Source organism: Aedes albopictus, chromosome 2, assembly GCF_035046485.1.
Source record: "Aedes albopictus strain Foshan chromosome 2, AalbF5, whole genome shotgun sequence".
NCBI lineage: Eukaryota > Metazoa > Arthropoda > Insecta > Diptera > Culicidae > Aedes > Aedes albopictus.
In genome coordinates, this window is record NC_085137.1 from 416,701,247 (window position 1) to 416,715,617 (window position 14,371).

The 14,371-nt window shown below is 40.8% G+C and overlaps 1 protein-coding gene across 1 annotated transcript in view; it reads right to left on the reverse strand.

Moving 5' to 3' along the window:
• LOC109426789 (sodium channel protein 60E) overlaps window positions 1-14,371 on the reverse strand; it is an 820,640-nt gene that overhangs the window by 140,308 nt on the left and 665,961 nt on the right. The window contains exon 6 of the mRNA XM_062853525.1: window positions 13,050-13,270. Within this exon, the coding sequence (XP_062709509.1) occupies window positions 13,050-13,270 (221 nt within the window). The remainder of the gene's footprint in view (window positions 1-13,049; window positions 13,271-14,371) is intronic.

Consider the following 14,371-nt stretch of genomic DNA (forward strand, 5'->3'; position numbering starts at 1 on the left):
GGTGAAATTTTAAACTATGCTCTTCATGACCTGGAAGTATTTGTAGTACTGAACAACTTTGCCGAAGATCGCATCTTCCTATCTGGCTTCAATCTCGTGCTATATCCCACCAAAGTCGTACCGGAAGTCACTATGTACACTAGCGCCACGTGCTGGTGAAATTCCGAACTATGCTCTTCATAACCTGGAAGTACTCGTTGTCCAGAACAACTTTGCCCAAGATCGCATCTTCCTATCTGGCTTCAATCTCGTGCAAAATTCCTTCAAAGTCATACCGGAAGTCACTATGTACACTAGCGCCACGTGGTGGTGAAATTCCGAACTATGCTCTTCATGACTTAGAAGTACTCGTTGTCCTGAACAACTTTGCCGAAGGTCGCATCTATGTATCTATCTGGCTTCAATCTCGTGCTATATCCCACCAAAGTCGTACCGGAAGTCACTATGTACACTAGCGCCACGTGGTGGTGAAATTTTGAATTATGTTCTTCATGACCTGGAAGTACTCGTAGTCCTGAACAACTTTGCCGAAGATCGCATCTTCCTATCTGGCTTCAATCTCGTGCTATATCCCACCAAAGTCGTACCGGAAGTCACTATGTACGCAAGCGCCACGTAGTGGTGAAATTTTAAACTATGCTCTTCATGACCTGGAAGTACTCGTAGTACTAAACAACTTTGTCGAAGATCGCATCTTCCTATCTGGCTTCAATCTCGTGCTATATCCCACCAAAGTCGTACCGGGAGTCACTATGTACACTAGCGCCACGTGGTGGTGAAATTCCGAACTATGCTCTTCATAACCTGGAAGTACTCGTTGTCCTGAACAACTTTGCCGAAGATCGCATCTTCCTATCTGGCTTCAATCTCGTGCTATATCCCACCAAAGTCGTACCGGAAGTCACTATGTACACAAGCGCCACGTGGTGGTGAAATTTTAAACTATGCTCTTCATGACCTGGAAGTACTCGTAGTACTGAACAACTTTGTCGAAGATCGCATCTTCCTATCTGGCTTCAATCTCGTTGTATATCCCACCAAAGTCACACCGGAAGTAGCTATGTACACTAGCGCCACGTGGTGGTGAAATTCCGAACTATGCTCTTCATAACCTGGAAGTACTCGTTGTCCTGAACAACTTTGCCGAAGATCGCATCTTCCTATCTGGCTTCAATCTCGTGCTATATCCCACCAAAGTCGTACCGGAAGTCACTATGTACACAAGCGCCACGTGGTGGTGAAATTTTAAACTATGCTATTCATGACCTGGAAGTACTCGTAGTACTGAACAACTTTGTCGAAGATCGCATCTTCCTATCTGGCTTCAATCTCGTGCTATATCCCACCAAAGTCACACCGGAAGTAGCTATGTACACTAGCGCCACGTGGTGGTGAAATTCCGAACTATGCTCTTCATAACCTGGAAGTACTCGTTGTCCTGAACAACTTTTCCGAAGATCGCATCTTCCTATCTGGCTTCAATCTCGTGCTATATCCCACCAAAGTCACACCGGAAGTAGCTATGTACACTAGCGCCACGTGGTGGTGAAATTCCGAACTATGCTCTTCATAACCTGGAAGTACTCGTTGTCCTGAACAACTTTGCCGGAGATCGCATCTTCCTATCTGGCTTCAATCTCGTGCTATATCCCTCCAAAGTCATACCGGAAGTCACTATGTACACTAGCGCCACGTGGTGGGGAAATTCGGAATGAAATCCATCACCAGGAAGTGGTTGTTGTACTAAACAACTTTGCCGAAAACAGAATGTTGCTATCTTGTCGAGCTTCCGAAAGACAGGGTACTCACAACCAATCCGGGAACAAAACGGAACCGGAAGAAGGTCAAAATGTGGAACTAATGTTTTCGCCTGGTTCTCACCGGAAGCTGCATGAAATTCCAATCGTCTTTCACTACACCTCTCAAGGATAGTGTAGGATTCCGTTAACGCAAAAAGATTGAAATTTGGTTCACTAACTGCTGAGATATGGATGTGTGTTTATCCACTAGGTGACGCTAGTGAGTCATAGAAATTCTTAACTTCTGTTTCTTAACAACCAGACTACCGTGATTTCGGGTGAAATTGATCACTTTTCGTAGTTTTTGACGAATAATTTTTGAATACTCATCGATATGGTTAAATTCAATGCTTTAAAACAAGTACGACCATGGTTTTCATTAGTCAAAGAGGTTGAAAATTCTACTGCTAATCTTTTTATTACAAAAAATATCATTTGAAATAAAAAATCAAAAAATTCACTTTCGGGGTGAAATTGATCAGTCAATGAAATGTTGATGTAAGCGCTGAAAATATGTTTTTCACCTAAATTAACCACCCAGGAATGCGAAAAGCTTTGCAAAACTTTTACAAGTTTACTAAACTTTTATTTATTTAAGTATGAAGTTAAATAAATCTTAAGAAAACGCCTGAAAGTATGCAATTTTCCAACTAAATATGTTTTAACTTCCAGAAAAGTACAATTTTGTGCGTAAATTTCAATATTTATACAACTTTTTATGACGAAATCGTGTTAAGTGAATACTTGGCAGCTAGAAACATTCATTCAAATATTCATTACTTTTGCGATATAGCTACGGTAACAAAAGTTTGAAAGTGTCTTTGAAATTCGCCCAACACACAGTTTCGGAAAATATTGAATTTAATACAGAAATACGTGACTAATTGATTGTAAAACATATAAACTCATCATTCAATAACCCTTGAGCCAGATCATGGTTATTTTCTACAAATTATTTGAATTTTAAAGCGTTATTTTTAACAAACAAAAATGTTCCTCACATCGATCAATTTCACCCCACTGATCAATTTCACCCGAAACCACGGTACACAGCATTTTTTTGTCTTCGGCAAAATTGATCAGGACATCAAGAGCTATCCGATAGTGAACTAGTTGGTGCTAGGTTTATCCGCTAGGTGGCGTTAGTGAGTCCTAAAAAAAATTAAACCTCTGTATCTCGAGAATCCGACTACATAGAAAACATTCGTCTTCGGAAAGGTTGATCAGGACACCAACAGCTATCTGATAGTGAACTAGTTGATTGTGCGTTTGTCCGCTAGGTGGCGCAAGTGGGCTCTAAAAATTTTAAACTTCTGTATCTCGATAATCAGACTACATAGAAGAATGTCGTCTTCGGCAAAGTTGATCAGGACATCAAGAGCTACCCGATAGCGCACTAGTTGATTCAAGGATTATCCGCTAGGTGGCGTTAGTGAGTCCTAAAAAAATTAAACCTCTGTACCTCGAGAATCAGACTACTTAGAAGAATTTCGTCTTCGACAAGATCGATCAGGACATCAAAAGCTATCCAATAATGAACTTGTTTGTTCTAGGCTTATCCATTAGCTGGCGCTAGTGAGTCATAGAAATTCTTAACTTTTGTTTCTTAACAACCAAACTACAAAGAAAATGCTTGACTTCAGCAAAGTTGATCAGGACATCAAGAGTTATCCAATAGTGAACTAGTTGGTTCTAGGTTTAACCATTAGGTGGCGCAAGTGGGCTCTAAAAATCTGAACTTCTGTATCTCGATAATCAGACTACATAGAAGATTTTCGCCTTCGGCAAAGTTGATCAGGACATCAAGAGCTACCTGATAGCGCACTAGTTGGTTCAAGGTTTATCCGTCAGGTGGCGTTAGTGAGCTCCAAAAATTCCAGACTTCTGTTTCTCGAGAATCAGACTACTTAGAAGTATTTCATCTTTGGTAAGGTCGATCAGGACATCAAGAGCTACCCGATAGTGCACTAGTTGGTTCAAGGCAAATCTGCTAGGTGGCGCTAGTGAGCCCTAAAAATTCTGAATTTCTGTATCTTGAAAAACAGACTACATAGATAAAAAATCGTCTTCGGTAAGGTCGATCAGGGCATCACAAGCTCTCCGATAATGAGCTAGTTGGTTAAAGGGTTATCCGCTAGGTAGCGCTAGTGAGTTTTAGAAATTCATAGCTGCTAAATCTCGAAAATCAAGCTTTATAGAAAAATTTCGTCTTCAGCAAATTTGATCAGTACATCAAGGGCTAACGGATAGTTAACTAGTTCATTCTAGGTTTATCCGCTACGTGACGCTAGTGAGCCCTACTAATTCAGAAATTCTGTATCTCGAGAATCAGACTACATAGAAGAATATCGTCGTCGGAAAAGTTAATCGGTACATCAAGGGCTAACGGATAGTGAACTGGTTGGTTCTGGGTTTATCCGGTAGGTGGTATTTATGGCACAAATTTCCCAAATGGAGGAGAACTTGCCTCTGGAGTCGACCTACTGATCGGGTAGGTGGCGCTAGTGAGCTCTATAAATTCTGAACTTCTAATGTTTAGAGAATCCGACTGCATAAATGAATTTTTACTTCGACAAGGTCGATCAGAACATCAAGAGTTATCTGATAGTAAATGATAGTGGCGCAAGTGGGCTCTAAAAATTCTGAACTAATATTGGTAAAGTAGTTTTTACGATAAAATAGAATTGCATGCCTACTGATTGACAAAGCAGGTCAGGAGTTCTCAAACTTTTTGAGCTTGCGACCCACTTAGGATTGTAATAGAACTTGGCGACCCCCCAGCACATAACATAAGCTATTTTTGAAAACTTCAACTGAATTTTTGAAGAACTATATTTTATCGCTTTCATACATTTCGTAGCAATTGATATTTGAAAGTTTTAAGTTTATCATTTACAGTGATTTGTTCGTTTTTTTATCAGAATAAGGTCGTTCAGCTTCAAGTTGTCTTATGAATTTGAAATAAGTTGGCAGGTTTCTAATGCAAATGCAACACAACAGAACTTCACAAATTTTAAGTGTCATATCACATATTTTGGAAATAAAGAAAACATAAAATGTATGCAATAGTTTTAAGGAGATAATGTGGCACTTTTGCGCTTGTGCACACCTTTTCTAATATACTTTTATACGAAAGAAAATGAAATCATGCATTTTACATCTTGTGAATTAATTTAAAGATCAAACAGATTGGGCTGAAAATGCAGTTCCAGTCTAGTCCTCTTGAAATTTGTAATTTCACGCTTCATACGCTTATTTTTCTTCCATTTTATTTCAATCAATGTTTGCTGTTTGTAAAAGTTAATGTTACCAAAATCAGGCAATATTAAAAGGTCAAATTGTTTCGAATTAAAAAGTTTCTCTTAAGTTCGGTAAAATAAACATATAATGCCGTGAAGATTACCATACGGGGTGGTCTCTTGATGAAATTTGTTTTTTTTATTACTCATTTTTAGTATTCCATTTTTTTCTGAAATTCAAGCTACTGAACATGGCGTGTAAATCTATCTGAACATGCAAACTTTTTTTTATATAATCTTTCTGATTAAAAACTCATAATTTTAGAAACGTTTTTCAGAGTGCAGGCATCAGCTTCAGTATTTAAAATACTTCGAACTGAAAATAATGAAAACTAAAAAGAAATAGGAAGAAATCTAGTCTCTTGAAATAACTCTGTTTGTTCTTAAGGCGAAACTGGAAGCATTTCGGCACCAACATTTCAAAAGGGCGTAACTGCATTTTGAAACAAACCACTCTTTCACATCTGTGGGTCATATTTTAAGTTTCACACGAAATTCACAAACATTACTAGACAGAGAAATTGCTCTTCTTTCCTATACTGGCGGTGATTTTCTTGGCGGCATTGAAATACGATCCACAGATGTGAAAGAGGGGTTTGTTTTAAAATGCAGTTACGCCCTTTTGAAATGTTGGTGCCGATTTCCTCACTTTTTGGATTTTGATTTTTTATTAAATAACGAAACAATATTTTCAAAATCGGTTTTCGTACACAGTTAGAGGAGGGATCAAGGTATCTCCTAATTTGTTTTTTCAGGTGGAAAATGTTTTTCAGTTTTAAGGAAACCATTTTTTAATGAAATTAAAAAAAACATGGTTTTTGAAAAATTGGTTAAAGTTTTACACCTGAAAAAATCCAGTAGATAGTTCGATCCTTCCTCTAACTGTGTATGAAAACCGATTTTGAAAATATTGCTTCGTAATTTAATAAATAATCAAAAACCAAAAAAATGAAGAAATGCGTACAGTTTCGCCTTAAGAAAGATTTTACAAATTTCAAAATTTGATAACAATATCAACATAAGTTATGTAAGACATATATTACAATATCGCTGAATCTTTCGCGACCCACCAGTGGGTCGCGACCCATAGTTTGAGAAACGCTGAGCTACACAGAAAAAAAATGTAATTAAAATTCAGCTAGAATTCATGCACATGAAGGGAATGCTAGAGTTAGCGCATATTTACATGAGATATCATGTAAAATTGCGTTACAATTGTTTAAATTTCCGCTAATAGTCACGTAACTACTCCAACCATGATGGTTTACGCGATGGTTGGCGGAAGTTTACACGATAGTAATGTAATTTTACATTATATCTCATGTGAAAATGCACTAAGTCTAGCATTCCCTGTTATGTGCATGATTTCTAGCTGAATTTTAATTACATTTTTTTCTGTGTAGGTAGTAAACAGCCGTCTTATTTCATATTGATAACTAAATACAATATTGAACAAAATATAGTACTTATAATAAAATTAGTTATCAACTTGAACTCAATGATAACGTAATTTTCTATAGCGTACTATGTGCTATCAATTTGCTATCTTTACTGGGATTCATAGTGACTCTTATCTCGAAAACATTCGTTTGGGTCAAACGTGCCTCTGGAGCCGATCTACTGATTGGTCGGCTTCATGCAAAATAGCTGTAGATGAATAAATTGAACGAAATTTGATCAATTAGCGCCCTGAAATTTGGCTAGAGACCAGAAGACTTGAATGCCCAATGGTCTATTCACAGATTAGTAAGTTTTGCTAATGCCGTGGAAAATGAAGCATGTTGCACGGTCTTCCATTCTCCTCTCTATTTCGTTCAGGAGAGTAGTTATCCTACACTCAGCCAAATAACCTTAAGATTTCCATAAGGCCCAACTTATGAATCGGCCTTTAAATAATTTATAATGGTTCGGATGAATTTCATAAGGTCCCTCTATGACGTAAAATCGTCTCACAGTGTGGCTTTTATTCATGTTTAGCAACATGGTATTCTCAAGCGTCGGTAGTCGTGTGGATAAAACACGGGCTCGGTGATCCCGACGTTCATGGGTCGAATCCAGTCTGCTTCATTTTGAGATTTTTTTGTTCTTTTCAAAAGTCTATCTTATGAAATTTGTCATAGCAAGCACGATCAATTTTCATAAGGTATGGGGCTGTCCATAAACCTCGTGGTCATGAAGGGGGGGGGGGGTGGGTACGGCCAATGACCATTTTGTATGGACAAATAAAAAATTTTGTATGGACAAATGACCACGCGGGGGGGGGGGGGGGGGGTTTGAAAAGTCCCAAAAAAATGACCACGTGGTTTATGGACAGCCCCTAATTCTAATGCCATGCATAAGAATTAGTTATAGCAAATTTTCATAAGGTATTTCGATGAAGTTCGCTAGTTTTTTTCGCTGAGTGTATGATGAACTGGTTGTTTTCAGGTTAGCCCGTTAGGCGGTTCCAATGATTCATAGTGTTGCCGAAGGAGAAATTTACTGGAGTTCTTTGAGCAGATGGAGCACACTGGTGGATGCTTCAATCAGCTAAAACTAGAATAGTTTGTTTCATTTTATTGTTCATTTTTCATTTTAAAACACTTACAATTCTTCAGCCATTGACAACAACAATTATCGGCTTCGGTTCAACCTGGATCAAGTTTCCTTTTATTACAAATTCTAACAAACTTACTGTGATCGAGTTATGATCAACGCACTTGATACTATCGCTACTTCCTACTCGTTTTATTTGTATCACCTACGGTGAAGCTTATAGCATATGACAACTCTCATGCGCGAGAATAAAATGGCTGATTTTCGCCGCAACACATAGAAATTTTGAACCTGTGTATCTCGAGAATAGAACTACATAAAGGACTCAGGTCCATATAACCACAGCTGTAAATTACGTGAGCCGTGAAATACGAGCACGGATCATCAGCGGAAATTGTTTCTACTGTGAGCTCCAGAAGAAGCTGAGAAAGATGAGAATGCGATGAGCAAAACGCTAATGAGGTGGTCCTTTATAAAATGAAACATAAACCAAGCTCAAAAGACACTTGCAAACATTTGGAATTTTCGAATGACGAGTGCTAAGGATAATCTTTGTCGCTGAACAAGATAGGGGCTGTCCATAAACCACGTGGTCATTTTTTGGGAGATGCCGAAATATCCCCACCTCCCCCCTCCCCCGGTGATCTTTCGTTCATACAAAAAAAATTGTGTGGACCGTGGTCCTTTCCCGAAATTAACCCCCCCCCCCCCCCCCCCCATGACCACGTGGTTTATGGATGGCCCCATAACGGTGTGTGCTACCAGAGGGCGAGCCACGTGCTCGCTACGCTCTGCGGTTGCCATTGCCAAAGCCAAAAGGATGCGGTGGGCAGGATATACTACTAGAATGCCGAATATCAGCTTACTATATTGAAATAGATTTACAAAGCTCATAGAAATAAGGTAGCCGCGCAAAAAATATTTTTTCAACGTTTCACATGCATATGCCCCACTGTGTATTGAAACGAAAATTTCACCGTAGTTTTCCGTTTAAATGACTACAATAACTTTCTTTTATGGGATTAAGGACAAACGTCTTGAAATCCCGCTTCAACAGTGTATCACAACTTCAAACTCACAAATCTCAAGAAGCAAACTTCACACAACAGTGCATTTCATTACACTAAAACCTCTTTTTATGCATGTTTTTTTTATGCACTTTTAATTTATGCACCTTTTTTTATGCCCTGCATAAAAAGAGGGAGAGCTACTCAGAACCAATATTGTGCATAAGAATATTTAATAATGACAGGAACTATTGCAACGGCGACCCGGGGGTGTTTACAGATGAGAGCAAAGGAAGGTTACAGGTTCGTTTTTGAGTGTGTCCAAAGGTCTCATGTGCGTTACACGGGCTCCGAGTGGGTCTTAAGGGGATTTCGGAGTCATTTCAGGAGTCTCAGAGCATTTAAGGTTGGTTTCAAAGTCGTTATGGAGGCGTTTTTAGGGGTTTTGGTTAAGGAGGATTTTTTTTAGACATTTTAAGATGTTCCAGACCATTTTCGACGTGATTCAGAGGCGTTACGGAGGAGTTTTCGGGGTGTTCGGAGCCTCTCAGGTGCGTTACATGGGGTCCGAGGGGGTTTAAGGGGGATTTTGGAGGCATTTTAAGACGTTTCAGAGCATTTTCGGCGGGATGCAGAGGCGTTACGGAGGAGTTTCCAGGGTGTTCGGAGCCTCTCAGGTGCGTTACATGGGGTCCGAGGGGGTTTAAGGGGGATTTTGGAGGCATTTCAAGACATTTCAGAGCATTTTCGGCGGGATGCAGAGGCGTTACTTAAGCGTTACAAGGAGTTTTCGTGGGGTTCGGAGCCTCTCAGGTGCGTTACATGGGGTCCGAGGGGGTTTAAGGGGGATTTTGGAGGCATTTCAAGACGTTTCAGAGCATTTTCGGCGGGATGCAGAGGCGTTACTTATGCGTTACGAGGAGTTTTCTGGGTGTTTGGAGCTTCTCAGGTGCGTTACATGGGGTCTGAGGGGGTTTAAGGGGGATTTTGGAGGCATTTCAAAATGTTTCAGACCATTTTCGGCGTGATTTGGAGGCGTTACGGAACGTTACGGAGAAGTTTTCAGGGTGTTCGGAGCCTCTCAGGTGCGTTACATGGGGTCCGAGGGGGTTTAAGGGGGATTTTGGAGGCATTTCAAGACGTTTCAGAGCATTTTCGGCGGGATGCAGAGGCGTTACTTATGCGTTACGAGGAGTTTTCTGGGTGTTTGGAGCTTCTCAGGTGCGTTACATGGGGTCTGAGGGGGCTTAAGGGGGATTTTGGAGGCATTTCAAAATGTTTCAGACCATTTTCGGCGTGATTTGGAGGCGTTACGGAACGTTACGGAGAAGTTTTCAGGGTGTTCGGAGCCTCTCAGGTGCGTTGCATGTGGTCCGAGGGGGTTTAAGGGGGATTTTGGAGGCATTTCAAGACGTTTCAGACCATTTTCGGCGTGATTTAGAGGTGTTACGGAAGCGTTACAAGGAGTTTTCGTGGGGTTCGGAGCCTCTCAGGTGCGTTACATGGGGTCCGAGGGGGTTTAAGGGGGATTTTGGAGGCATTTCAAGACGTTTCAGAGCATTTTCGGCGGGATGCAGAGGCGTTACTTATGCGTTACGAGGAGTTTTCTGGGTGTTTGGAGCTTCTCAGGTGCGTTACATGGGGTCTGAGGGGGTTTAAGGGGGATTTTGGAGGCATTTCAAAATGTTTCAGACCATTTTCGGCGTGATTTGGAGGCGTTACGGAACGTTACGGAGAAGTTTTCAGGGTGTTCGGAGCCTCTCAGGTGCGTTGCATGTGGTCCGAGGGGGTTTAAGGGGGATTTTGGAGGCATTTCAAGACGTTTCAGACCATTTTCGGCGTGATTTAGAGGTGTTACGGAAGCGTTACGGAGGAGTTGTCAGGATGTTCAGAGCCTCTCAGGTGCGTTACATGGGGTCCGAGGAGGTTTAAGGGGGATTTCTTAGGCATTTCAAGACGTTTCAGAGCATATTCGGTGGGATGCAGAGGCGTTACTTAAGCGTTACGAGGGGTTTTCGTGGGATTCGGAGCCTCTCAGGTGCGTTACATGGGGTCCGAAAGGATTTAAAAGGGATTTTGGAGGCATTTCAAGACGTTTCAGAGCATTTTCGGGGGATTCAGAGGCGTTACGGTAGCGTTACGGAGAAGTTCGCTGGGGTTTCGAAGCCTCTCAGGTGCGTTACATGGGGTCGCCGAGGGGTTCAAGGGGGATTTTTGAGGCATTTCAGGAAGTTTCAGAGCAGACTCTGAAATACCTTAAATCGCCCCTCAAACCTCATGCACCCTTTAAAGTCTCCTGAGATCCCTTGAATTGCCCCTAAAGCCCCTTGGAACGCCCCTGAAACCCACTTAATACTATTGAAATACTATTGAAATATCCAAATTCTCCGTAATCCCATGAAAACACCAAAAAATCTTGACAGAACACCCTTGTAAGGCTCCTCAAACCTCCTGAAACAACCCCTTGAAACGCCCCTGAAGCCCCTTGGAACCCCCTTTTTGGGCTCTCTGGGAACATTCTGGAAACCCCCTTAGCCCCACCTCATCTGCCCAGGAGCAAGATCTGTTCTCGCAAACTAGATTTTCTAATTAAAGCCCAAACTTAATTTATGCATAAATTTCCCTCTTTTTATGCCTTTTTTAATTTATGCACATTTTTAATTTATGCAGTCCCAGCCATGTGCATAAAAAGAGGTTCCAGTGTATTCTGTTTTTGCTCACTCGTAATAAGCTTAAAATAAAAAGATCAGGTGCGCTGGTTGTGTTTATGAAGAAATTTGTGCCCTAAAAATTGTGAGTAGGTGCCAAAGTCGGCCATTGTGGCGGCCATATTGGGATTCTAACAAGTCTGTTCTTAAGGTACTCCTGGAAAAATCAGACATCCACTGTGATTGTGGCATAATTCGGGCGTTAATGGGTTTTAAGGACAAGGTATTTGGCGTACATAGCTCTAATTTTCTAGAGCACCGTTTATTTAGAACCGTTGAACGGATATGGCTGGAAATGCATTGTTCAGAGGTTGTCAACAGCTTGAAGCATTTTCATCCAAATCCGTTCAACGGTTCTTAAAAACGGTGCTCTAGAAAACTTTGGCTATGTATTCCAAATACCTTAAATAACACTAAGTTGAAGAGAGGCAGGCCAAGTTCCAGTGAGAACGGCAACCCATAAAGAAGAAGCAGAAGGGTATCTATAGGGCACTGCATAAAATTCTTTCCATCTCTTTCACTCTTACAAAAAAATGTGTAAACAACATGGCCAAGAAACGTCAAAATCTCATACAAAATCAAAACAGTGCAGTACCCTATGAGCCATTTTACGAAGTGACAACATCGTTGATGATGATATTGATTTTCACGTGTTTCGACGCGAGCTCCTGTCAAATTTTCATTCATAAATTCGGCTCGTAAAATGGACTATAGGTCACTGCATGAAATTCTATCCATCTCTTTCACTCTTACAGAAATTTTGTAAACAACAAGGCCAAGAAACTTCAAAATCCCATACAAATTAAAAACAGTGCAGTGCCCTATTGCAGTTTTTTAAGCTGCTGTGCGAAGTTCCGATCAAGGTTTTTATATATTGTAAGGTTGAGCATGACGTTTAGTTTGTGGAGAAAAGCAGAGGAAGCGATTTCAAAGGAATTTGAGGAGGCGGGGATTTGTTTTCAGATTTTTTTTTTATTCTTAATCACTTAACCTAATTACAGCTCTATTGTCCACTAGGGCACTACGTGAGCGATTTCAATTGACAGCTGCACTTACATTTTGTGCAGCGCCTAGATGTGTATTCTATTCTACTTTATCGAACTGATTACCTTTCTGCTGCTTTCACTTTTCTACTCTATACATGGTAGAAGGATGAGCACAAGGATGATGGATGGCCGTTGTTCCTTTCCAGTCCGATTGGGGGTCCGTTATGAGTAGCAGTTCGCCAATGTCCAGGTATCCGGGTCCGTTTGAGCCACGGGGCTCAGAAGAGGGTCAGTGCCAGCCGCTCTCGGGGGAAGAGCAACTGACGAAAAATTACAAGTGCCGGGGCTGGGAATCAAACCCATGACCATCCGCATATGAAGCGAACGTGTGACCACTGGCCCCGGTATGTTTTCAGAATTTCTTACGGTGAAAAAATAATGGCCGCTCAGCCATTTTTGACATCTTAGACAACCTTAGAATATATAAAAACCTTGGTTCCGATCAAGTTCACTGTGTGTCTCGGGCACTGCATGAAATTCTCTCCTTCTCTTTCACTCTTACAGAAATTTTGTAAACAACAAGGCCAAGAAACGTCAAAAACCCATACAAAACCAAAACAATGCATTGCCCTATTGGTAATTTGATGTTGCGTCAAGAAGAAATCATAATCCTGCTTGAAAAAAAAGTTACATAAACGGTCTATATTCAACTCACCCGGCATGATCGACACCGTCTTGAGGGCCCGCAGCACCCGAAACGTCCGCAGCCCGGCCAGATTGCCCACGTCCAGGGCGATGGTCGCGTACCCGCTGGTGATGACCACGAAGTCCAGCCAATTCCACGGATTCCGCAAGTACGTATACTTGTTCAGTATAAAACCCTTAGCTATCATTTTGATTATCATCTCGCATGTGTAAATTGCTAAAAATATATACCTGAAACGTAGAGGAGAGAAGAAGGAAAAGAAAACGAAACGAATCAATAAAAATGTTGTGTCCCTTTTCTCGGTGGGCAAATTGAAAGATTATTCGTGCGGATTATGCCACGCAAATGATTTCACTCGTTGAGGCTAAGGTTGGTGCCACTAAAATGAGATATTTTATTGAATAAAGTTTCTTCATTTTCGGCAGGGCTGAGCTACTCTAACGCTAAGGGGTACCCTTAAGAATCACCAAACCCCGGAATGTGATAGCCGTAATAACAATTTCGAGGGATTAACCACTTAATTGCATTGTATTGACCCGGCCATTGTTGTTCGTTTTTGGCGAACGAAATTTGTGCGGGATAATTCTCAGCTCGTAATTGGAGAACATTTTCATAGGCCACCAAATGATTATGGGAAATCCATTAATACGTTATCCATGGAATTCGTTATGGTATTCGCATGGATGGGAGGAGACCGCGTTTTACACATCAATGCATCCTTTTTTGAAATAAATGAGCCAAATGATATCGATAGCCAATGCACAAATAATTGGCTTTTTGCAGCTCATCACCCAGTTTAATGTTGAGTATTTAATCATTATAATCGATATCCGGGGTGAGGAATTGTGCTGCTGAGTATGGACCAGGAGAACAACTAACGCAAATAGGATGTCTGCATTCGAAATAACGTTTAATCACCAAGTCGGTTGCGACGATGTTGTATTAAGAAATATTGATTATCGGTCCTTTCTAGTTATTGTGTTTCATTTCTAACCCATATTAGCTTGGGAAATTTTAAGCACGATCAGATAAAATACCTTCTGAATTAGTGACTGCATGATAGCATGTTTTACATGTATTGCTGTTGTCAAACATTAACAAAACATGTTTTGTCCAAGTTTTCGCTGTTTTTTACTCAAACTGGCATTGATGGAGACGCATGGTTGTTCAACTTTGTTCATTAAAAGTAACTTGAAAGAATGTCGGAGAAGTACATCGTTACTTGACTTGACTTGGCTCGCTCCGTCGCCTGATTAAGGTAAACAAAATTGTGTAATACCTAAATTCACAACGAAACGACCGTTTTCGTCGACTTCTTCCATCTGTATCAG